General features: G+C 36.8%; 1 protein-coding gene across 5 annotated transcripts; it reads left to right on the top strand.

Moving 5' to 3' along the window:
• Positions 1–147: 147 nt before the first annotated feature.
• fgd4b (FYVE, RhoGEF and PH domain containing 4b) lies at positions 148–24,524 on the top strand. Of its 5 annotated transcripts, none has more exons than XM_084407249.1 (17): positions 148–412; positions 5,050–5,154; positions 6,223–6,358; positions 8,524–8,824; positions 9,941–10,033; positions 13,226–13,371; positions 13,445–13,601; positions 15,685–15,823; positions 16,005–16,063; positions 17,181–17,327; positions 18,909–19,081; positions 19,171–19,201; positions 19,718–19,801; positions 19,909–20,034; positions 22,346–22,495; positions 22,579–22,719; positions 23,791–24,524. In XM_084407249.1, the coding sequence occupies exons 1-17, from the start codon at positions 298–300 to the stop codon at positions 24,037–24,039; spliced, it is 2,352 nt and encodes a 783-aa protein (XP_084263375.1). In that variant the 5' UTR covers positions 148–297; the 3' UTR covers positions 24,040–24,524. The 5 variants fall into 5 exon arrangements, with proteins under 5 accessions (XP_084263375.1, XP_084263376.1, XP_084263379.1 ...); XM_084407250.1 differs by having other exon boundaries at positions 193–412; positions 9,947–10,033; XM_084407253.1 differs by lacking the exon at positions 148–412 and adding an exon at positions 3,388–3,479 and having other exon boundaries at positions 9,947–10,033.
• The last annotated feature ends 784 nt before the right edge of the window (positions 24,525–25,308 follow it).

Below are 25,308 nucleotides of genomic sequence, written 5' to 3'. Positions count from 1 at the left end.
TGCGAGGTGAGTTATTTTTTAAATCTTATATGATTAAATGTTTTAATGGTAAGTTCTGTAGTGAGTTGTAAATATCTTAAATAGCAATTTAATAAATGTATATTGTGCTTTTTACGTGCACTTACGTGCAGTCTTCGTGCCCGCTTCAGGTTTGAGGGGTGGAGTTGTGTAGTTGTAGTGGAACTCTGTCTGGTGTGGGTTTGGTTGAAGTGCGCTGCAAACACAACACGAGAGTTTGAACAACTGCTCGTCTTTCACTGAGGATTGCAAGAGTGGGTTTAGGGTGAAGACTGAGTGATGTTTGAGAAGGTGAAGAGGAGCGCGTATGATGTGGAGGATTTCAGACGCAATGGATTCAGGAGAAGATCTGGACACAAAGTCGAGATGGAGCTCAGACGAGGATCAGTTCCTGGTGAGAGGTCTTCACTGTCGATTTCATCACATGTATCAGGTTATTGTGGATTCACAAGGTCTGTGGTTTGGCATTTCCTTTAATTAGCATCGTAAGTGTTTGTATTGTCAGTGAAGACGAGTCAAAAATCGTCAGGCCTTCTCTGCTGTTTGATTAAAGGTGCAGTATGTAATATTGACAGCTAGCGGTTGAAATGGGTAATGCAGTACACATTCAAAATATTGGTGAGAGTTGTTTGCACCGCCCCTTTCTCCTCAGACTCTACGAAGACGAGGGGCTGAGTGGCGCACTTCCCCCAGAGAGGCAATGTTCCGGAAAACATTGAAGCTTCCCCGGGCGCCGCCATTGATTAGCGGACCATCACCTGCTGTTAGCATTCCATTGACTCCCATTCATTTTGGCGTCACTTTGACAGCGAATAACTTTACATCTGAGGCGTTTAAAGACTCCATTTGTCCATTATTTATTTCTAAAGAAACACAAAAATGTATAAAAGGCTCCATTACCTTGTATCTTACGTTATGGCCCAGTAGAAGCAGTTTTTTGTAAAAATAGGCTAACGATTGCGTCATAACCACGCGACTCTCTGTCGCACAGTAGAGAGATTACCGTATGGACAGGAGGAGAAGCTCGCGGGCAATCGGGGGGACATGGAGGCAAAATGACAAAATAATGAATCAGAATACTTAGCAAAAGTTGCTCCTGCTCCTAGCTCATGGACACCTCCTACTCACGCTCTCCGTCTCTGCAAGATTCGGAAGGGAATGATTCAGATTTCTCTTGGCACAGCTACTAGAAGACAGACGGGTTGCTCACGTCACATCTACGTCGTCAAGCTCAGTTTGAGTCTGCGCAGTACGCTCAGCCATCAGGAAGTGAGTGCTTCTAATTGACTTCACTTTTCTCCGTTGAATCCAATGGGGTCGCTGTGTCCATTTCTTTTACTGATGCCTGCAACAGGGGTTGAGTTGCGAACTTCCCTAAGCACTTCCCCTCAGGGGAATCCCTGCCGCCATTTTGAAGTGCTAAGTGGAGAGGGAAGTTTATATTATGGACAGACCCTCGCTCCCTCGATTTTGACTGAGGGAGCGAGTCTACTTCATATGTACACTTCAGGCTGCTCCATATACCACAATGCCACACGATTGTGACGTCAACGCATATTGTGTTTAATTTACCCCACCACAAACAACTCTATGATATATTAATACTTAAAAAAAAATTTAAACAACTCAAACGCACATACAGTGCTATGCATAAGTTTAGACACCCATGCTAAAGTTGACTAAAAAGAGGAATAAAAAATCATCTTTTGGAAATTGAACTTAATGCCTTAATTTAAAAAATTAGGAAAAATCCAACCTTTAAGGACACCAATTTTCTTTGTGAATGAATAATGTATCGTAAATAAATAAATGTTCTTCCTTAAAATACAGGGTGCATAAGTTTGGACACCCCTATGTTAAATTCCCATAGAGGCAGGCAGATTTTTATTTTTAAGTATTTTTTTTACTTTTTTTTTAGGATACTATGCATCCTGATAAAGTTCCCTTGGCCTTTGGAATTAAAATAGCCCCACATCATCACATAGCCTTCACCATACCTAGAGATTGGCATGGGGTACTTTCCATAAGATCATCTCTCAATGCAAATCAAACTAGCTATTAGGCTAACTGAAATAAAACCATGACAATCTCTAGGTATGGTGAAGGGTGTGTGATGATGTGGGGCTATTTTAATTCCAAAGGCCAAGGGAACTTTATCAGGATGCATAGTATCCTGGATCCATGAAGTAACTGGCCTTTAAAAATAAAAATCTGCCTGCCTCTATGGGAATTTAACACAGGGGTGTCCAAACTTATGCACCCTGTATTTTAAGGAAGAACATTTATTTATTTACGATACATTATTCATTCACAAAGAAAATTGGTGTCCTTAAAGGTTGGATTTTTCCTAATTTTTTAAATTAAGGCATTAAGTTCAGTTTCCAAAAGATGATTTTTTATTCCTCTTTTTAGTCAACTTTAGTATGGGTGTCTAAACTTATGCATAGCACTGTATATACATATAGAATGCTGCATTAAACAATTTCGTAAGGGAAAAGAGAAAGGTTAACGCGGCTGTGGGAGTGACGGTAAAGTTGACGTTTCTTTCTTCTGACTGCCGTTATCAATCTCGCTGTTTTTACATGTGTAATATTTTGTAGTATTCATTCATTGTGCTATTTTTATTTATTTAATGAATTATATACATAAATATAAAAGTTTATATTTATATCATGTGTATAATATTAAACACACATTTATTTTATTTTATTTTATTTTATTTTATTTCTGCTCTAGTAATAAAGGACTCGTGGAAGTTCATTGCCTGAAAGCTGTAGGAATATACTTTTCTATGCAAATTCAGTTAATCTTTAGTTCACTAAGGCTTTTTGTTTCTATGTGGTATAGTTAGTTACTCAGAATTTTGCGTTTAATGTGACCGTTTTTCTAAATTTTGTATTACAACTGTGTCATAAAAATCCTATACAAACAGGATAAAGGCTAGAGATAGGCCTACATTACAAGTTCATTTGGTTTTCATCATATCTGACCGTCTTGATTCAGCGTTCTGCCAGAAGAGGACAGTATAAACACTTTTTATACACATATCAGGATTTTTCTGCAAGCAAATAAACTGCTGAGAAGACTGGCTTTATTATTTGACCCATTATCCCATAAAAAGCATGCGATTTCTCAAATTATAATTGAAATGGTAAATCATGTACAGATTTTATCATCTCCTAATGTTATTTGTTCTAGTAAGGAATAAATCAATCTGGGAAATTACAACGTTAATATGCGTCCGCTTCAAATAAACAACAAGGTAATCTTTGTCAAACTAATTGGATGAGGCTTGAGAGACTCTGAATGTCAGCTGTTTCTTGCACAATAAATGCCACACGCATGCATTCATGTAGAAAAAAAAAGGGAAATGAAGTGAGCTGATAGAGAGGACCTGCCGTGATCTGAGGCGTCATGTGAGCTTGCTTGATTTAGGAGTGCAGTGTGTGACCGGAGATCAGGTCAGTGTGTGCGCATTTTTATTTGTTTGTGTTTCTATGCGTTTTATCATCTATGCTTTTCACTTGTTGAATTTCATCTTTCATCAATTTCATGTTTTTTTGTTTTGTTTTGTTACCTGCTTTTACAATTTGGTGTTTGTCGCTGTTTATTAATGACTGTTGGTTTGAAACAAATGTGCTGACAGGCAGAGGCAGATTAAATGCCATAACTCAGGATTCCCACACTTGTGCAAAACCCCAAAACACAAGGCCTTTTAAAAACTGGTATTTACAGAGCTGAGAAATATGATATTCATTATAGACATTTTGCTGGTTTTTCTCAGCTTTAAAATGCTCTAAAATATGGAAATCTCTGTACAATTCTATATATAAATGCAAGCTGTGAGCGTTTTTAGGTTTGTCTTTTGATTCCCGTGACACTCGAGAGCTTGTGGATCCAGGACTTCTCCTTATGAAGGTCTGTCATGTAAAGTGTCAAAGTGAGAGAACCTTTGTCGTGGATTCAGAGCGTGAGGAACTGAGAAACCCGACTGAGGAAGCGCATCGAACCAGTCAAACGTGCCTTTGTTTCTGCATTATTAGGCTGTTTTTATTTACTGAGGCAAAATGGAAGACACTGGTAATGATAAAAGAGCAAATAAAGACAAAATATAGATATTTTCAGAAGACTCGGGAGAAGTTTCCAAAGTCTTGGCTATGATATAAAAACAATTAAACTTATTTTTTGTTTTACAGGAAAAGCAATACAGCTGATTTAATGCACACTTGGGCATGTTGTCACACTGTATGTGAATTATGCTGTTTATTGCTGTGTTGTCATTGTTAACCAAAACTATTAAAAAAAAAAACTTTTCTTTTTTTTTTGTTATTGAAAGGAAATAAAACGTAAATATCAGGTGAAAATTTTCAACTTAAACTTAAATATTTTTATTAACTAAGTAGAAATATTTAAAAAATGATAAAATTTATTTAAAAAATGACACAATTTTTTTTATTACATGCTAATTCAAAATATTAATAAATAATATAATATAAAAAAACTGAAAATTACAAAAAAAGCACATAACAAAATTGAATTAAACTTAAAATAAAAGAAAAATATAGAATTAAATGCTAATTCAAAATATGTAATATTTAAAACTAACAATAATGTAAAAATGACAAAAACAACTAAATTGAATCAATACTTAAACTAAAATTAAAGTGAACATTTTAAAGTATATAAATAAAAGCGAATTATAAATACTATAACGCACACAAATCCTCATTTAACAACGAGCTAGATATGTGTAAGCACCATAAGAACAGGTTTAGGTTAAATTTTAAAATGCACAGCCATAAAGTGTTTTTATGAGCCTATAATTGTGTCCAAGAGGATGTGTGTTTACGTGCACAATAGAGGAAGCAGCAATTTTCACTAAATGCTCAAATAGTGAGATGTCGCTTTCAGTTTGCATTCTCATTCAGGTGAATGATTTATTATCAATAAAAACGACAAGATTTACTGTTCTAATCCTAATGACCTGTTGTTTTTGAAGAAGTTGTGTTGTGTGTGTGTGTGTGTGGTCAGGAGACGCTGGATGTGACGATACGGACAGGAGTTTGCTGAGAGACAGGACTTCAGTGCTGAGAAAGACTGCGGCGTACACCGTCTCATCGATGCCTCCTCCAGCAGGTACATCCCTGTACACACACACACACACACACACACACACACACACACACACACACACACACACACACACACACACACACACAGTCATATCTACAGACCAGCTGGAAACCACTCCGGACAGTTAGTTTAACACTCACATTGTGTTAAGAAAATGTACAATTCTAAGCATTTCTACAGTACTGTAGGAGCACAGGAAGTGATGTAGGTCGCGCTGTGGCCATTACCCACAAACTGAACCAAATGACTAATTGCCATGTTTGTAGTTGTTGTTTATGGGTAGTTAGTTATACTGTAGGTCAAATGCCAAATGGTGAGAGTGGTGTGACATGCTTTACATAACTTTTTTTTTTTTTCAAAAAAACTTAATTAAGTAACTTAATTCTGATTATGAGATAATGAGATGTAACATATGCTATGAGATAAAAAGTCAAAATTGTTCATCAATTAAGTCATAATTCTGATACAAAGTCGAAAACATGAGATTGACACAAATCAAATTTGACATGCTTAAGTTTGAAGGTCAAGATTATGATATAATTAGCTTGTCTAATTAGCATGTCTTATGTCATAATTATGACTTTCTAGATCATAATTTAAATTTTGTATCTCATAATTTCAACAGTGCCATAACTTCGACTTAGTATATCATAATTATGACTTACTACATAAAAATGTCACCTTTTTATCTCATAATTTTGACAGAATCATAATTTTGATTTAGTATGTCATAATTCCGGTTTACTTAAGCATTATTCACCCCTTTATGTGGGGAAAATGGGCTTCCGATATTTATTCCAATATATTCTTGTGTAAATATTATCAGTGTGGTTTTTATGAGCTTTTTTTTTGACAACATGGAAGATTTTTTCCACCATAATTAAACCTACAATCTTACATTTGAACAAGGAAATGTTCTAGATATATTATCATCACACACATCATGTGCTTGTGTGGGTTTGATTACACTGACCCCTGCTGTTTGTGTCGGAGGAGAACATACTCCCGAGTCACAGGCCCAAACCAAATCCTGTTATGAAGCATCTTTCATCTCCTTATTTTCCACTATAGTGCTTCCCAAACCAAAATTCCAGTGTCCAGTGAAGATTTCAAGTGGAAGCATCATGGAGGGAGAGGACACCATGACAAATATAACCCGAAGGAGGACGTCAGCCGTCTCCAAATATTACAGACACTTCGACAAGAGGCATGTGTGCATGCATCAGAAACACACACTATATATATATATATATAGAGAGAGAGAGAGAGATAGATATAGATAGAGATAGAGATAGATATAGAGATAGATAGATAGAGACAGACAGACAGATATAGATAGATAGATAGATAGATAGATAGATAGATAGATATAGAGATAGATATACAGACAGACAGACAGACAGACAGATAGATAGATAGATAGATAGATAGATAGATAGATAGATAGATAGATAGATAGATATAGAGATAGATAGATAGATAGATAGATATAGAGATAGATAGATAGATAGATAGATAGATAGATAGATAGATAGATAGATGGATAGATATAGAGACAGACAGACAGACAGACAGACAGACAGACAGATAGATAGATAGATAGATAGAGAGAGAGATAGATAGATAGATATATAGATATAGAGATAGATAGATAGATAGATAGATATAGAGATATATAGATAGATAGATAGATAGATAGATAGATAGATAGATAGATAGATAGATAGATAGATAGATAGTTAGATAGATGGATAGATATAGAGACAGACAGATAGATAGATAGATAGATAGATAGATAGATAGATAGATAGATAGATAGATAGATAGATAGACAGGATATATATATATATATATTTATAACCTCTTTCAGTGTATTTTGGAGAACCTTTTTTTTACGTGTTTATGGAGACGCAAGTAAAAAAATAAAAAAATAAATGTTTTTATTATTATTTTTATGTTTCAACAACACAAACAAACAAGGTACATTATCAAATCTCTGAATACAACAGCAATTGTTCAGCCTTAGGTTGAGCATAGCTAACACCAAACAGTAAAATCACAATAAAACAAATAATTAAATTAAATCAAAATTAAATCAAAATTAAAATCAAAATTAAATCAAAATTAAATCAAAATTAAAGGAGAACTCCGGTCAATTTTAACATTGAGCTCATTTTTGTGTAAATTTGGAGTGCTGTCAGTACAGAGAACAACGACAAAAATCGGTGTTTCCTACACCGTGTTATCCTCTTTTTAAAATTTGCACCCTGTTGACTTCAATGGGGCAAGTTTTAAACCTGCTTTTAGGCTCTTAACATCCTTGATGTGTCATTACAAGTGCACAGGTCATGTGAGTGATTCCTTCGGAGTGAACGCGGGTGAATCTGACTGCAGTAGATGTGAAAGATATTAATAAAAATGATGTTTATTCAGCCAGCGCACATACCTGTATTTACATCCTGTTTTCGGTCGAAGTCCACAGTAGTCGATTGTCGAGTTCACGCGCATAGGTTTAGTACCTATGATCACACGCGTGAACTCGACAATCGACTACTGTGGACTTCGACCGAAAACAGGATGTAAATACAGGTATGTGCGCTGGCTGAATAAACATCATTTTTTATATATTTCTTTCACATCTACTGCAGTCAGATTCACCCGCGTTCACTCCGAAGGAATCACTCACATGACCTGTGCACTTGTAATGACACATCAAGGATGTTAAGAGGCTAAAAGCAGGTTTAAAACTTGCCCCATTGAAGTCAACAGGGTGCAAATTTTAAAAAGAGGATAACACGTTGTAGGAAACACCGATTTTTGTCGTTGTTCTCTGTACTGACAGCACTCCAAATGTACAAAAAAATGAGCTCAATGTTAAAATTTACCAGAGTTCTCCTTTAAATCAAAATAAAATCAAAAGGGGCTTTTATAAATGTATTTATACGCATCCAAAAGAGAAACCAATTTAAGAGCTTTCTGGTTTTTAACACATTTTTAAGATTTGCACAAGAGTTTAACCTCATTCATCCACTGATTAAAGTTTAGATTTAAATCATCTGCACTTATGAATGAAAGACAGGAAATTAATAACAAAATCAAACTCTTTGTTTCCCAGAAAGGAAAACAGTGAGGGGTGAGATTTCAACCCCCCTTGTATTTCGGAGAACTTAAGCAGCGTTTAAGAAGATGAGAGACATAAATTCAACCTGTTGATTTGTAATGGTTTCATGCATGCGTTCATACTTCATAAATAGGACAGTGGAGAGAAAATCACCCCCTCGTTTCTGTCTCCGCCTTTCAGACTTTCACTTCCTGTTGCAATGACACACACACACACACACACAGTATTTTTGATCTAATACTCTCTTCCAGCGTCAGCAAATCTCCATCAGACTGTTCTCCACGCATTGAAGCTCCTCTGAACCCCGAACGCTCGGACTCGGAGGTCTTCTCTCAGGTGTCCTCGCAGGAGCCCGGCTGGCACGTCTGGTCAGGCTGGTGGTCCGAAGAGGTCAAAGGTGAAGGTGTGCTTGGAGAGCCAGAGCATCTCCTGCCACCCTCAGAAACCAGCAGGAGTGAGAGCGTTGTACGGGACCAGGAAGACGAGACTCGATGGCAGGAGAACGTCCTAAATGAAGAGATGCAGAACATGGAGAAAGATGAAGACAAACAAGTGAGTTCTTGTTATGCTGCGTTTTAGGATGTGAAAGACTAGCTTCACTGTTACTAGTCCTCGTATGAGTCAATGCCATTATTAGACTCTGGTACGGACATGAATGGTCCACAATTTTCACCTGTTAGATGATGAAATGGGTGAATGATGAAAATAATAATTATAATTATAATTATTTTAAATTAAATTAATTGCATTTGCTTTTTTTTTTTAAATACAATATTTAAATTATTAATTTTAACATTGTTAAAGTGATTAAGATAAAATTATTTATTTATTTATTTACATACATTTTATTTTAAGTAAATTTAAATGATTCATTTTTCTAAAAAAATTTTTAACATATATTTTAATACAGTATTATAATTTTGATTTAAATACTTAAATTCAGAATTATCATATTATTATTTTTTTAAATTAGTATTTTTTTTTTTTAATGATTATATTTAAGTTTTTAATTATTACCTAAAGCTATTAAAATTATTTAAAAAAAAAAATAATAATTTTTTAAAGGCTTTGGATAAAAACCTTAAGTTCTAAAAATGATCAAATTATTCTTTTTTTAAATGAGTAAATTATTTAAATGAGTAATTGTAAAATTATTGTAAATTATAAAAAAAATTAATTATTACTTAAAGCTATTAAAAATTGTTAAAAAATTTTTTTAACCCTATCCAAAGATAAAAGCGTCTGCTAAATGAATGAATGTAAATGCAATGTAAAATGTATATAGATAACTCTATAGACTCTTTTAACTGAAAACACCCAAGCAAAATCTTAGAGAAAACAAAACAACACCCTGGCAGACAATTACAACACCCTGGCATCAGGACATCAAGTTTCACATGTAATTTTCTTCAAAAAACTGTGTGAAAATTTTTTGTTTTGTCATTACAGTCCTCCAAATGTCACAACAGTCACGAATGTGTGATGAATCAGATATTTTTGTGTTATCAGACGTGGCCCATCAGCCCAACCACACAACACTGTGTTTTTCCACCCAGAGAGTGTAATTTCAGTGGCTTTCCAACATCAGACATTACCCAAGAGACCGCAGTGACATGTCATACTTTCATATTTAATAACAGAGAGGAAATAACAGGCTGTTTTCGACAGGAGCAGATCAAAGAGCTCAAACTCTACAAGATCGCCAATGAGCTCCTACAGACGGAGAGGGCGTACGTGACCCGTCTGCATTTGCTGGACCAGGTCAGTCCATGTTCTTCACTCACTTTAAAGGGATCCTTCACCGATTAGCATTAAGCTTTGTGTCAGTAGAAACCCGGTAGTATTTTCGAGTGACCGTGCTTCCCTCCCTCATGTCCCCCTGAGACGAGAGATTTCTGTATTGTGTGTCTGGAAGAAAACCTCAGATGACGCAAAAATCGTCATTTATCTCATCAGAGGCTCTTTTGTCCAGAGGCGAGAGACTCCAGCCAGTAGGAGGAGCTCGTCCCGCATGTGTTCAACTCGCCCATAGGGGGATCTCACCTTAAAACGCCGTCTTTTCAGTTTCGAGTCGACTAGTAGCCTAGTTGTATCATTTTTTCCGATACTAACCGGGAGGCGTGGCTTGGGAGTGGCCTCGTAGGGCAGCGAAGCAAGTGCATTCTGGGAGTTGTAGTCTTTCATCCACATGAGCCAAAAAGATATTTCTGGCTTTTCTCAGTCTAGAAGGCACCAACTTCTAAAATAACTTCACATTTCTACTACATAAATGACCCAATTTAAATACACATTCATCTTTCCAGCGGTGAAATATCCCTTTAAACTCTTTAAAATCACTCAGGGTTCTTTATCGGCATTGATGGTTCCGTGAACCTCCATGGAACCTTTGCATTCCACAAAATAATCTTTATGGTGGAGAAAGATTTGTAAAATGTTCTTCAAACTATTAAATTAAAGGTTCTTTCAAGAACTGATCATTGAAATCATCTTTAGGGATAGTTCACCCAAAAATGCCATCCTAGGTGTATTTGACTTCTTTCAGTTGAATACAATTGGAGTTATATAAAAAAATTGTCCTGGCTCTTCCAAGCTTTATAATGGCAGTGAATGGCCGTATATATTTTTTTGAAGTCCATCAAAGTGCATCTATCCGTGATAAAAGTGCTCCACACTAGGGATGGGCAAATGAAGTCTCATGAAGCACTGAGGCTTTCCCCTGAATGTTTCGGGAAAAGATTCGAAGCATCAAGAGTGTCGAAAACAGCGCCCTCTTGTGGCAGGTCAAATTTATAGCAGCCATGTGTATGAGCAGCTGAGTGCGAAGCGCCGTTGTTTTATCCAGTAAGCACAAATAAAAGCCTGACAACGCTAAATGTTGAGTTTTCTGATAATATAATTCACATATTAAAGTGTGGCAATAAATTAAATGTAACAATTATATTAATACTAATTATAAAAATACCAACCATTGATTGATGCAAGTAAATGTTGGTCTGATTATTTTACGGTTTCTATGCTGTTTATGTGTCAGAATATAGCCGCGTTTCCACCGCAGGAACTTTCCCCAGGAACTAGGAACTTTGGGCTGGTACTCGATGTGTTTACACCGCAGGAACCAGGGTCTAAATGAAGTTCCGGGTAAATATTTCCCCCTCCGATAGTCCCTGCTCATGAGGTAGTACTTTTTCAAAGTTCAGGAACTTTCAGGGGTGGGACTTGTGCGCTGCACAAGCTGATTGGTTGTGTTCACGCCGCATTTTGGTTGGATGACTCCACGCAGCATTTTCTTTATTTTTAACCTCCCTTTTAAAAAGTGGCTTCATGCAGTAAAGTTGTCTGTCTGCAAATATGGAATTTAATAAAAAAAAACTGGGGGACTGGCGACGAGTTTCAGGCTTTATTATTTGAGTATTTGTGGAAGAGGAAACTTTCTGCGCGTTCGTCACAGCCATCTCACGGCCAATGTCCGCAATAGCTGATAACATACAATTTTATATCTAACGTTAGCATTACGAGCTCTGAACACGCTTTATCAGTGCTCGTCTCTTTTCTGCCACAGCTTTTAATATTAAGTCATTATGTTTACACATTGTCATCTATTGCAAGGCAAACCATGTTACAAATTTACTATAACAGGATTGAAATAGCGCTTTGAGGTTGGTAACAAACAACTATTTACAAGACTGTCACTATTTATGATTGATAGACGGGGTTCAGGCTTTTTTTTAAGCGTATTTGCGCAAAAGGAAATTTCTGCGCGTTCGTCCCAGTCATCTCACAACATACCTTGTCTAATTTTATACGCATACGAGCTTTCTGAACACGCTTTAGTATCAGTGCTCGTCTATTTTGTTATGTTAATTACCTCGTTAGTAAACCAATAACTGCAGCACAGTTTGAATCTCCTCCATACTTATAAATGTGGCGCTCAAAACTGATTACTGTCCGTCGCAGACTGGGAGGAGCAGTTGCGCGCAGTTTACCTTCCCGGTACTTTAGACCGCGGTGTAAACGCAGAAAGCAACCGGTCTGGGGCAAAAAAGGTTCCTGGGAAAAAAGTTCCTGGGACAAATTGTTCCGGGTAATTTCGGTGGAAAAGCGGCTTATGATCATGTAACATAGGCTATAGGCTTATTTATATATTAAAAAAAAAATGTGTAAATGGACTCGAACTTCCAAAAACCTGTAGAGTAGCGGTCTGGGTTCAAACACTCCGACACGCAAAGTGAAGCATTCACGTGACTGGAGAGAAAGTGAGGCTTCGTTTTTCGTTAATCACGTGTTTCTCTGAAAACAATACGCAGTCCGGCACGGAGCTTCATGAGAAATTGCGCTGCATACTCGATACGCGCTTTGAAGCTTCAGTGTCAGATGTAACATCACTACTGCACACTGCTCTGGGGGGTTAAGAAAGGCCTTCTGAAGCGAAGCGATGCGTTCGTGTGAGAAAAATATCCATATTTAAAACTTTATCAACTAAAATAACTAGCTTGTCACACATGCAGGTTGAGGCAGGGAGGGATGCAGGATCTACTTGCAGCAGCTTTTATTTAAACAAACTCAAAACTAGACAAATACAGACTCAGGCTATGGAGCAGGACTCGGGAACAGAACAACCAAACATAACACGACGAGGAACACACACGGCTTAAAGACACAGAGAACAGATCAGGGAAATGAGACACAGCTGGGACAAATTAACAAGAAAAACTACAAAGGACTACAAAACATGGCACAGAACAGGAAATAACAAAAGTGCACACAAGACAAGGGATCATGACACCGTCAGACTAAAATAACTACGTCATTTTTTTTATATAACTCCGATTGTATTCGTCTGAAAGAAGAAAGTCATGTACACCGAGGATGGCTTGAGGGCGAGTAAATCATGGGGTACTTTTCATTTTTGGGTGAACTATCCCTTTAAGAGTGACGTGTGCACTGTTTCTGCAGGTGTTCTGTGCTAAGCTCACAGAGGAGGCTGGGAAGGGGGCGTTTCCTGTCGAGGTGGTGAAGAGCATCTTCTCGAATGTGGGATCCATTCACACCTTCCACAGCGAGTTCCTCCTGCCTGAGCTGGAGACGCGGATGAGCCAGTGGTGAGCCTCGTCGTCTTCTTCTTCTTCTTCTCAGATGTTCTCAGACTCCTGCTCACGTCTCGTCCTCCCGCAGGGACTCCACACCCCGCATCGGGGACATCTTGGCTCAGCTCGCGCCCTTTCTGAGGATGTACGCCGAGTACGTGATCAACTTCGACAGCGCCATGGATGTGCTCAAACAGTGGATGGAGCGATCGGCACAGTTTAGCGCCATCATTCAGGACATACAGGTGCTTTTACCTGTTATATATATAAATATATAATATATATATGTGGGTGTGTATGTATATGTGTGTGTGTGTGTGTGTGTGTGTATATATATATATAATCTCACCTTTCATTGAAGTAAAAGAATTGAAACTGGGGGGTAAATCACATTATGAAATAAATGGTTTTCTCCAAAACACGCTGGCCATAATTGTTGGCACCCCTAGAATTTTTTATGAGAAAAATATCTCTGAAGTATATTCCCATTAATATTTACTTTTTTTAGCACACCAGGGGGACTAGGAACATGAAATTGTCCAGCTATGACTTCTTGTTTCACAGGAGTTTAAATATGAGGAAACACAAAGGCCAAATCCTCTTAATCACCCATCACAATGAGTAAAACCACAGAATATAGTTCTGATGTGCAGCAAAAGATTGTTGAGCTTCACAAACTAGAAAGTGGCTGTAAGAAAATATCTAAAGAATTGAAAATCCCCATTTTGACCATCAGGGCAATAATTAAGAAGTTATAATCAACTAAAGATGTTATGAATCTGCCAGGAAGAGGATGTGTGTCTATATTGTCTTAATGCACGACGAGGAGGAGAGTTTGAGTGGCCAAAGACTCTCCAAGGATCACAGCTGGAGAATTGCAGAGATTAGTTGAGTCTTGGGGGTCAGAAAGCCTAAAAAATTTTTATCAAACAACCCCTTCATCACCACATGTTGTTCGGGAGGGTTTCAAGAAAAATCCTCCTCGCTAATCCAAAAATAAACTCCAGCATATTCAGTGGTCAGACACGACTGGATCTTCAAAAGGGACCGGATTCTGTGGTCAGATGAAACAAAAAATGGGCTTTTTGGCAGCAAACCCAGCAGATGTGTTTGGTGCACACAGGGATGAAGAATCCCCCATGCCTCCGGTTAAATATACTGCTGGATCTTATATGTTGTGGGCCTATTTATTTGCTGGAGGTCCTGGACATCTAGTTCAGATACATGGTATTATGGTTTCTAGCAAATACCAACAGATAAAAAATCAAAACCTGACGGCCTCTGCTAGAAATCTTATAATGGGCCGTGGTTGGATCTTCCTTCAGGACAACGGTCCAAAACAAACATCAAAATCAACACAAAAATGGTTAACTGAGCACAAAATGAAGCTTCTGCCATGACCGTCCCAGTTCCCTGACCTGATGAGTGGGCTGAACTGAAGAGAAGAAGCACCAACATGAACTTGTGAATCTGAAGGATCTGGAGAGATTCTGTATGGAGGAATGGTCTCTGATCTCTTGTCAGGTGTTCTCCAAACTCATCAGGCATTATAGGAGAAAACTCAGAGCTGGTATCTTGGCAAAAGGAGGTTGCAAAAAGTATTTAATAACAGGGTGCCAACAATTATGGCCAGCGTGTTTTGGAGAAAAACATTTATTTCATAATGTGATTTACCCCCCACTTTCAGTTCTTTTACTTCAATGAAAGGTGAGATTTTTGTGATTTTTTTTTTTTGAATGAAAGATCAAAAGGATAAACAATGCAGATTTATTTTTTACAGCCATTTTTTATCATATTTATCAGGGGTGCCATCAATTTTGACCACCACTGTATATATAAAATTGGGTCTGATTTTCCAATTAAATTGCTCAAATATATAAAACAATTATAATTTGGTTTGATTTACCAGTTAAATATCTAAAATATGTATAAAAATAATATAAAATAACTTGATCTGATTTTCCAGTTAAATGTCTAAAATATACATAAAAATTATATAAAATAATTGGGTCTGATTTTTCAGTTAAATATTTAATATAATATGAAATAATTTGTTAAATATTTAAATATATATCAAATTAAATAATATATATAATTTATATATTTCTTGTGTGTGTGTGTATATATACGCAACACTGCAATTGTATCTTTAATAGAATTTAATAAATGATATTTCGACTAATTTTTTTAATTGGATTGATTCAACTGTTGTTGAAATGTTTATTAATGCACACATACTAGTTTTAAAAACGGAACATTCGTTACCATGATTTCACAAAGTGGCATGACTTCCAAAACGAATAAATGGGTTTGATGTGTGTGTTTCAGAGTCAGGACGTGTGTGGGAATCTGACTCTGCAGCATCACATGCTGGAGCCGGTGCAGCGGGTCCCTCGCTACGAGATGCTGCTCAAAGACTATCTGAAGAAGCTCCCGGAGAACGACACGGACCGCAGCCAGGCCGAGAGTGAGACATGTTTATGTGTTTCAAGCACAGCGTATGTGTGTGTGTGTCCTTCAGAGCTAAGCATGATCAACTGAACGTGAACATACAGGATAAAGTGAAAGTGTTGTTTTGCTCCCAGAGACTTTCAGTTCCATTACTGAATGAGTCAGCTCAGATATCACTTCTCCTTCCCGTTTTCCAGAGTCTCTGAACATCATCTCAATGGCTGCCGCACACTCCAACACGGCCATCAGCAAGATGGTGAGACACACTTTCACTTAACCTGCCAGTTACATGCGTTAGTCAGAACAAGATGGCCGTCTTCCTGACTGTGTCATTCATGATGTTTATATGCAATTGTAGTCATAAATACGACTCTATTTTGTATATTCAAGCCACTATATAAATTATATATATATAATAATTTACTCTTACTAATATAATTAGTAAGCACTAGTGCAAAAGTTAATTAGTGCAAAAGTTAATTTATTTCAGTAATTCAACTTAAAAGGTGAAACTAATATATTATATAGACTCATTACATGCAAAGTGAGATATTTCAAGCCTTTATTTGCTATAATTTTGATGATGATGGCATACAGCTTATGAACATTTTCAAAATTTCTGAGATTTTGAATTTGGGGTTTTCATAATCATCAAAATTATAGCAAATAAAGGCTTGAAATATCTCACTTTGCATGTAATGAGTCTATATAATATATTAGTTTCACCTTTTAAGTTGAATTACTGAAATAAATTAACTTTTGCACGATATTCAAATTTTTCGAGTTTCACCTGTATATATGAAAATATATATAAAATAATAGAAAATATATATAAAAGTAATGCATTTATTATTTGATTTTTTTTTTATTTAGACAAATAGTTGTCTAGCACTTTCAAGAGAAATTTTTCGCAGCATCAAATATGAATCCATTTTAGAGTTTTTATCCAAAGCAAACTTTAAAAACAACAAGGTTCTATTGATTCAAATGAGTTAATTACTTTAGTTAACATGAACTAACAATGAGCAATACATAGCATTTATTAATCTTGATGTTAATTTCAATATTTACTAATACATATCTAGTTGGATCTGTGTGTAATATTATGTAACACACAGTTATTTTTGTTATTTCTTATTGTATTTTATTAACTAGCATTAGCAAAGATTATGAAATACTGTAACAAATGTATTGCTCATTATTAATATTAATTCATTAATTAACCAAAGTTAACTAATTAAACTTACTAAAACCTTGTGTATGTTTGTAAATTGCTTTTATAGAATTTCAACTTGTTACTCGCCTTGAAAATAGCTTGCATGGAGTTAAAACACCAACTAAGCTTTCAAGTCTTTTCTCTGCGTGTTTTCCAGGAGAACCTGAAGAAGCTCATGGAGATCTATGAGATGCTGGGATGTGAGGAGGACATCGTTAACCCGTCCAACGAGCTCATTAAAGAAGGACAGATCCTAAAGCTGGCCGCCAGAAACACCTCGTCCATGGAGAGATACCTCTACCTGGTGAGATCAATCAAACACGGTCGTGCATGCAAACGCACTGCTTAAAAATTATTTTCTTACTCAGTGTTTTTGACTTGTTTCACAGTACAAACATCTAAACATTTATACATTTACTTGAGAACCTAGATTACTTAAGGTATTAAGCCTTTACAAAATATGATTATGGGTTACAGGTAAGACTTTATTTTACAGTGTCCTTGTTACATATGTTACATGCACTTACCGTAGTAATAACAGTAAATTATGCATAATTACATGCAACTAATCCTCAACCAAATCCTAATCCTACCCTAACCCTATAGTAAGTACATGTAGTTGCCAAATATTACTCAGTACTTAAATATATAATTACTTAAATTACTTTAAGGTGTCATTATTACAGTGTAATTATATATTTAAGTATTGAGTAATATTGATTAACTACATGTACTATTGGGTTAGAGTAGGATTAGGATTTGGTTGAGGGTTAGTTGCATGTAATTATGCATAATTTACTGTTATTACTACGGTAAGTACATGTAACAAATGTAACAAGGACACTGTAACATAAAGTGTTACTGGATTTGGTTGAGGGTTAGTTGCATGTAATTATGCATAATTTACTGTTATTACTACGGTAAGTACATGTAACAAATGTAACAAGGACACTGTAACATAAAGTGTTACCGGATTTGGTTGAGGGTTAGTTGCATGTAATTATGCATAATTTACTGTTATTACTACGGTAAGTACATGTAACATATGTAACAAGGACACTGTAACATAAAGTGTTACCGGATTTGGTTGAGGGTTAGTTGCATGTAATTATGCATAATTTACTGTTATTACTACGGTAAGTACATGTAACATATGTAACAAGGACACTGTAACATAAAGTGTTACTGGATTTGGTTGAGGGTTAGTTGCATGTAATTATGCATAATTTACTGTTATTACTACGGTAAGTACATGTAACAAATGTAACAAGGACACTGTAACATAAAGTGTTACTGGATTTGGTTGAGGGTTAATTGTAAGTAATTATGCATAATTTACTGTTATTACTACGGTAAGTACATGTAACAAATGTAACAAGGACACTGTAACATAAAGTGTTACCGGATTTGGTTGAGGGTTAGTTGCATGTAATTATGCATAATTTACTGTTATTACTACGGTAAGTACATGTAACATATGTAACAAGGACACTGTAACATAAAGTGTTACCGGATTTGGTTGAGGGTTAGTTGCATGTAATTATGCATAATTTACTGTTATTACTACGGTAAGTACATGTAACATATGTAACAAGGACACTGTAACATAAAGTGTTACTGGATTTGGTTGAGGGTTAGTTGCATGTAATTATGCATAATTTACTGTTATTACTACAGTAAGTACATGTAACAAATGTAACAAGGACACTGTAACATAAAGTGTTACCGGATTTGGTTGAGGGTTAGTTGCATGTAATTATGCATAATTTACTGTTATTACTACGGTAAGTGCATGTAACAAATGTAACAAGGACACTGTAACATAAAGTGTTACCGGATTATGTTTATATTATGTATTTTAATCATGGCATCCTTCTCTTTACAGTTTAACAACATGTTGTTGTACTGCGTGCCCAAGTTCAGTCTTGTGGGTCAGCGGTTCACCGTGCGCAAGCGGGTCGGCGTCGCGGGCATGAAGGTGCGTGAGACCTCCAATGACGACTATCCTCACACTTTCCAGGTGTCGGGTAAAGAGCGAACGCTGGAGCTGCAGGCCAGGTGACAACAGAACCCACTCATCTGACGTGTTTATAAAGAATAGCGTCTGTTTTAATCTCATAATGACTGTAGCTTTTCGTTGTTCACAGCTCAGAGCAAGACAAAGAGGACTGGATTAAGGTATCAGTGTCGTTCAGTTGCTCACAGCTAAAGTAAATCTGAGTTATATGAATGTAAGGATCAGGAAAGTATTGAAGCTTGTTTCGGCCATGGAATAGAAAGAAAAAGTAAATTGCAATATTTTATCTTAACAATTCTGACTTTTATGCAATTATGAGGAATAAAGGAATTGCGAGCGGGGAAATGTCTGATTCGTGAGATATAAACTCAGAATTGTGAGAAAAAGAGTCAGAATTAAGAGGTTATAAAAAAAATTTTTTATCATGTAGCGAAAACAAGTTTGTGACTTTTTACTCGCAATTCAATTTTTTTCTCAGAATTGACCATTTTTTATGTCAATTACAATTTTGACTTTTTTTTTGTGCAATTGCGAGATATAAAACTTGGAATTAAAAAAAATTTCATCAGAAATGGCAGTTTATATTTCACAATACAAATATTTTTTTCATTTTTATATTCCGTGGCGGAAACAAGCTCTCCATAGGAACGTTTTAATGTGGGTTGTTTACGTTCCAGGCGTTCCAGGAGACCATTGAAATCTTTCAGCAGAAGAATGAAACTTTCAAGTCAGCCTCTAAAGAAGTGGCGGATGAGGTGTCTGTAAGTAGAAATGTGCAAAACAGCGCGCTAAAGAGTTCAAGAGAGTGAATTCATGCACTGTTCTTTATTGAAAACACTTTCTTTATCTGGGCTCATGTGTTTTTCAGAAAGAGGAGTTGGGGAAGAGAGCGCCGCGCTGGATTCGGGACAACGAAGTGACCATGTGCATGAAATGCAAGGAGCCCTTCAACGCTCTGACCCGCAGGAGACACCACTGCAGGGCATGTGGATACGTGAGTCTGCATGCATACAAAGTTCTGTCATGAAACTCTTGACTCTTGATAGTCCAATCTGCTTGCAATTGACCCTTCGCAGGGAGTTTGATTGACAGGCGATCTGACCAATCACAATCCGCCATCCGCCATTTTTGTCCGACAAAGCAGTCAGGAGAGTTAGTAGATTAACGTTGGAGGATTTGAACCTGAAAAACGTAGTGTACTGACGTCTGCCCGCGGTTAAAACAACATTCCTTCTGATGTTCATTCATGTTTATTTGATGCTATAAACTAACTAGAAGGAAGAGATGATCGGTTCATGAGCAGCTGTAACTGAGCGATCTGTCAGGCACATTAAAGAGCCACAAAACGGTATTTATTGTTTAAATTTCTTTAAAAAGTGACCAAATTTGAAAGTTGAGACTTTGTTTCATATCAAAAGTAACCTGGTCTGTCAGTGTGTTGTCAGTGTCCTCTCTGCTCCGCGATGTATGTTTCTCTGCGTGAGAACATGCTGTGGCGTGAGAGAGGCGTGGCTTGTCGGACATAGCAACAGTAACTAAAAGGGGCGGGTCTTTGCGAATGGTCAATTACATCATTCTCTATAGGGCACAGCTGATTGGTTCCCACTGTATTGGTAGCCAATGAGCTTGCTCAACATTCAAATTCTTGCCTAATGTTTGCTGTAGCAGTTTGCAGAGCTCTTTCAGAAACCCTCCTCCTTCCCCAGCTCCACCTGTGTAGATCTGCTACATCTGATCCATGTATGCTTGTACAGCAGCAGCATGTCGTGTGTATTGGCAGTGGCAAGTTACGTACTTGCTCTGCAGCAGCAGCTTTAAAGGGATACTTCACCGATTAGCATTAAGCTTTGTATCAGTTGAAACCCGGTAGTATTTTCGAGTGACCGTGCTTCCCTCCCTCATGTCCCCCTGAGACGAGAGATTTCTGTATTGTGTGTCTGGAAGAAAACCTCAGATGACGCAAAAATCATCATTTAGCTCATCAGAGACTCTTCTGTCCAGAGGCGAGAGACTCCAGCCAGTAGGAGAAGCTCGTCCCGCATGTGTTCAACTCGCCCATAGGGGGATCTGTTTTGAGTCGACTAGTAGCCTAGCTGTATCATTTCTCCCAACACTGCCCTCTGTAACCGGGAGGCGTGGCTTGGGAGTGTCCTCGTAGGGCAGCGAAGCAAGTGCATTCTGGGAGTTGTAGTCTTTCATCCACATGAGCCAAAAATACATTTTCTGGCTTTTCTCAGTCTAGAAGGCACCAACTTCTAAAATAACTTCACATTTCTACTACATAAATGACCCAATTTAAATACACATTCATCTTTCCATGCGGTGAAATATCCCTTTAATAAACAGAAGCAGCAGCAATAGATCTATTCGGACCAAACACATTATCATTGTCATGCTCATTACCATTCCAAACTCTCAGAGAGTTTGAGTCATGACAGAAATAAGTTTAACTAGATATCCAAATGAGGACTTACTGTTAACTTCTAGCAATGTTAAATGAATTATTATAGACCAACCATAACTCAAACCCTTATAATGGCTACTGTATCATTTGATACAGCCTCTATATTATCATCTACTACATGCCTTCAGTCGTCTGATTGATAGTTTAAGTATAAGTAAGTATAATTGTAAAAAACTACCTTCATCTCGTGGTTCACGTGTATATTTGCTGTGAAAACGTAAGAATAACTTTAGTAATATTTCAAGATGAACACTTACTGGACTGAAGCAGCTTGGTTTTACTTTATAATCCATACATCATTTATTAGAAAAATCTGAGAGTATCAAATATGATTATCAGGCTTTTGATGAAGTTTTATTTGGTCATCTCTCAATCATCATTGTATTGCATTATATGTTTTAAAACTACAAAGCTTTGATAATAAAAATAAGCATTTAAATATCATCTTAATATTGGCATATATAGAGTGATGACTGATATTTTTGTGCATTTTTTGTAAGTATACTGTTATCTAATTGATTTACTATCAGAATTATCTTCTTATATAAATATGGCCAAATAAATATCAGCATCTGCACCAAATTGCATATTTTATTGTGGGCCTCTGAATAAAACGGAGGTGTTTTTCCTCCTCGAGTTTGAGCTCCATATTCTCACTATATCATACTATATGATCAAATATTTTGTGATTAAATATGATACAAAATTTCCTATTAATTATTATTATTATTTTTTTCAAACTTTACATGGTTATAATATTGTTTTTTTAGAAGGTTTTGAAGTGAAGCAATCTTTTTTTTGTACTTTAAAAGATGAGCTTATGTTCTAAGATGTGTTTCAGGTTGTGTGCCATAAATGTTCGGACTACAAGGCGCAACTGAGGTACGACAGTAACAGATTAAATAAGGTCTGTAAAGACTGTTACTTCACTCTGACCGGCAGAGTGGACACCGAGGAACCAGTTGCCGGGAAGAAAAGAGGAATTCTTGAGGTACTTGTTATTGATGGGTTTTTCTTTTTTTCTTTCTGTCTGCGTGAAGCGTTTTTGATTTTTCTCCACCTGACCTTTACCAGATTGAAGCAGCTCAGGTCTCAGGAAACAGTGTTCTGTGTGGCTTCCTGCAGTACAGTGACAAAACTAAACTGTGTCAGAGGTTCTGGTGTGTGATTCCACAGCATGAAGCACTGGTGCTTTACCTGTATGGCGCTCCACAGGTGAGAGACACTCACAATAATGGGCTAAAGATATCATTGAATATGCTGATTTCTTCTTATTATCTTTATCTATTATCAGATTATCTTTCTGTTATCTTGGCTTGACAAAGCAATGCCCTAGCAGCCACTCTGAACACATTAGGATCTGCTTAGCAACACCCTAGTAACAGCTCAGAGCATAGCAACTCTTGATGAACTGCTTTGAACACCTTAGCAACCACTTAGCAACGTCCTTGCTACCATCTGAAACCACAGTGTCATGTATGATATCAATACATTACACCCAGGAACTACTCTGAGCATCTAAGCAACACCCTAGCAACCACTCAAAACACCTAAGCAACCACTTAGCTACATCCTAGCTACCATCTGAAACCATAGCAATAACTTTGAAGGCATTAGCAACTGCTTAGCAACATCCTAGCAACCATTAGAAACCTAGTAACAACTTGGAACACCTTAGCAACCACTTAGCAACATCCTAGCTGCCATCTGAAACATTAACAATTACTCTGAAATCATTATCAACAGCTAGAAACAGCTCAGAACTCCTTAGCAACCACTCTGCAACATTCTAGCTACCATCTGAAACCCTAGCAACTGATCCGAAGGCTTTAGCAAACATCTAAAGCCTTGAAAACCACTCAGAACACCTTAGCAACTTCCTAGTTACCTTCTGAAACCCCAGAGACTGCTCTGAACACCTAGTCACAACCTAGCAACCACTTAGAAACATCCTAGCTACCATCTGAAACCCTAGCAACTACTCTGAAAGCATCAGCAACTGCATAGCAACAACCTAGCAACAACTCAGAACACATTAGCAACGTTTTAGCTACCATCTGGAACCTTGGAAACCGCTTAACAACGGCCAAGCAACCTCTCTGTACACCTTAGCAACCACTTGTCAAGTTGCTATTACCAGAAACCCTTAAAATCACCTTAGCAACGCCTTAGCAACCACTCAGAACGCCATAACAATCCCCAAGCTTTAGTAACTTATCTTTTCTAGATTTAAATGTTAATATCGACCGTGACTCAGTCCAGTTTCTTTGGGATTTTTTCCCCCAGGATGTCAAAGCCCAGTGTACCATCCCGCTCCTGGGTTACCAGGTTGAGGACGTGGATCATCCTCCCTCCAGCTTCCGTCTGTGCCAGTCCAAATCTGTCCACTGCTTCACTGCCGACACAGAGGAACTGAAGCTGCGCTGGCTGAGAGTGATCCGCAAAGCCGTGATCGGGGAGATGCTGGAATGCCAGACGCCAGATGATGGAGACCTTCCCAACGGCGACCATGAAGGCGTGCCTGATGGCACCTGAAAAAGACAGCTGGTTTTCCACCTTTTGGTGTGCAACTCTTAAAATCCCAGCAGATTAGAAGATGTGTTGGTAAAGATAACGCTTAGGGAAGAGATTGGATTTGTTTGGGAGTGTATAAATAGATGCCAAATCAATATCAGATATTTTAATGCACTATAATGTCGACCTCAATCAAGACTGGCAAAACGTTCAGTAATTATTTAAATGATTTTACTGACTTAGTCTACAAAAGTATTTGTTTGCAGACCAATCACTGCAAAGCTAATCCAAATTATGCTTTGTGATTTATTAGTCTTTCTCTTTGTGCCATCATCTTTTTATGTATATTTTTATTTTTTTAATGCTGTTTGTCACTGTCCATAAGATTTATGCACTTTAATGCTTTTTGTAAACCAGTACGTTGACATTAAAACGAATAAAAGAATAAAAGCTCTATTGCCTTTAGACCTGTCTGTGGTGGATGTTCTAAACACTGCATTTTAATTAATAAAAATAAAAATAAAAAACCTAACAAACTAATGTTTGTTATTTTGAATTCAGTTTTGGGGTGAAATGTGACTTAAGATTCAGATTCACACACATAAAGGAAGACTTTTTGCGCTTATTCAACACTATTATTTGGTCAAATGAACAAAATGTTGAAAATAACTACACTATTTCCAAATTAATAATGATATTTAGACTGTACTTATTGTATGTAGGGGAAGTGGCACACCATGATGACTTGCCTTTTTTGCAATCAAAGTGTGTGAAGACATGAAGAAACAAACCAAGTCCTGAGTTTCCTTATTTGTAGAACCGACAAAACCCCAAAAAATTGCGTCAACAGAAACACTAGAAGCCAATAAGGAATTTTCAACATTGCAAAAACATTGCAATAAGACATCCCAGCGAACAAAAATATTCTGAGAACATTTTTCTAACATTCCCAATAAGCTATGGACACGTTATTTCCGAATGCTTAACGTGATGTTTTTTTCATTTTGTAAAATTCCATTTTGTAAAATTTTTGGGATTGATATTCTAGAACGTTCTCTATTTAATCGGACGTTCATCTGACATTTTGTTTAACTTTTCACAAAAAAACCTTCTATAAACAATGTATAACCTAGATATTTTTTATGCTAATGTTTTGAGATCATTAGCCTATAACTTTCAACAAATGCTCTATTAACGTAACCCGAGGAATGTTTGTTCATAACTTTGAGAGAACTTTGTTATACTGCAAACATTTCATTAAGAGAAATTTCAAGACAATAGATAAACAAC

This window comes from Rutilus rutilus (genome assembly GCF_951802725.1).
Source record: "Rutilus rutilus genome assembly, chromosome: 4".
Lineage (NCBI taxonomy): Eukaryota > Metazoa > Chordata > Actinopteri > Cypriniformes > Leuciscidae > Rutilus > Rutilus rutilus.
This window is presented reverse-complemented; position numbering and strand designations above follow the sequence as displayed.

Excerpts from the sequence above, each read along its gene's own strand:
- fgd4b (XM_084407249.1), top strand. The coding sequence starts at position 298 with ATGTTTGAGAAGGTGAAGAGGAGCGCGTATGATGTGGAGGATTTCAGA. Across the intron at positions 413-5,049 it reads CAGACGAGGATCAGTTCCTG|GAGACGCTGGATGTGACGAT; the intron begins GTGAGAGGTCTT and ends GTGTGTGGTCAG. Across the intron at positions 8,825-9,940 it reads AGAAAGATGAAGACAAACAA|GAGCAGATCAAAGAGCTCAA; the intron begins GTGAGTTCTTGT and ends TGTTTTCGACAG.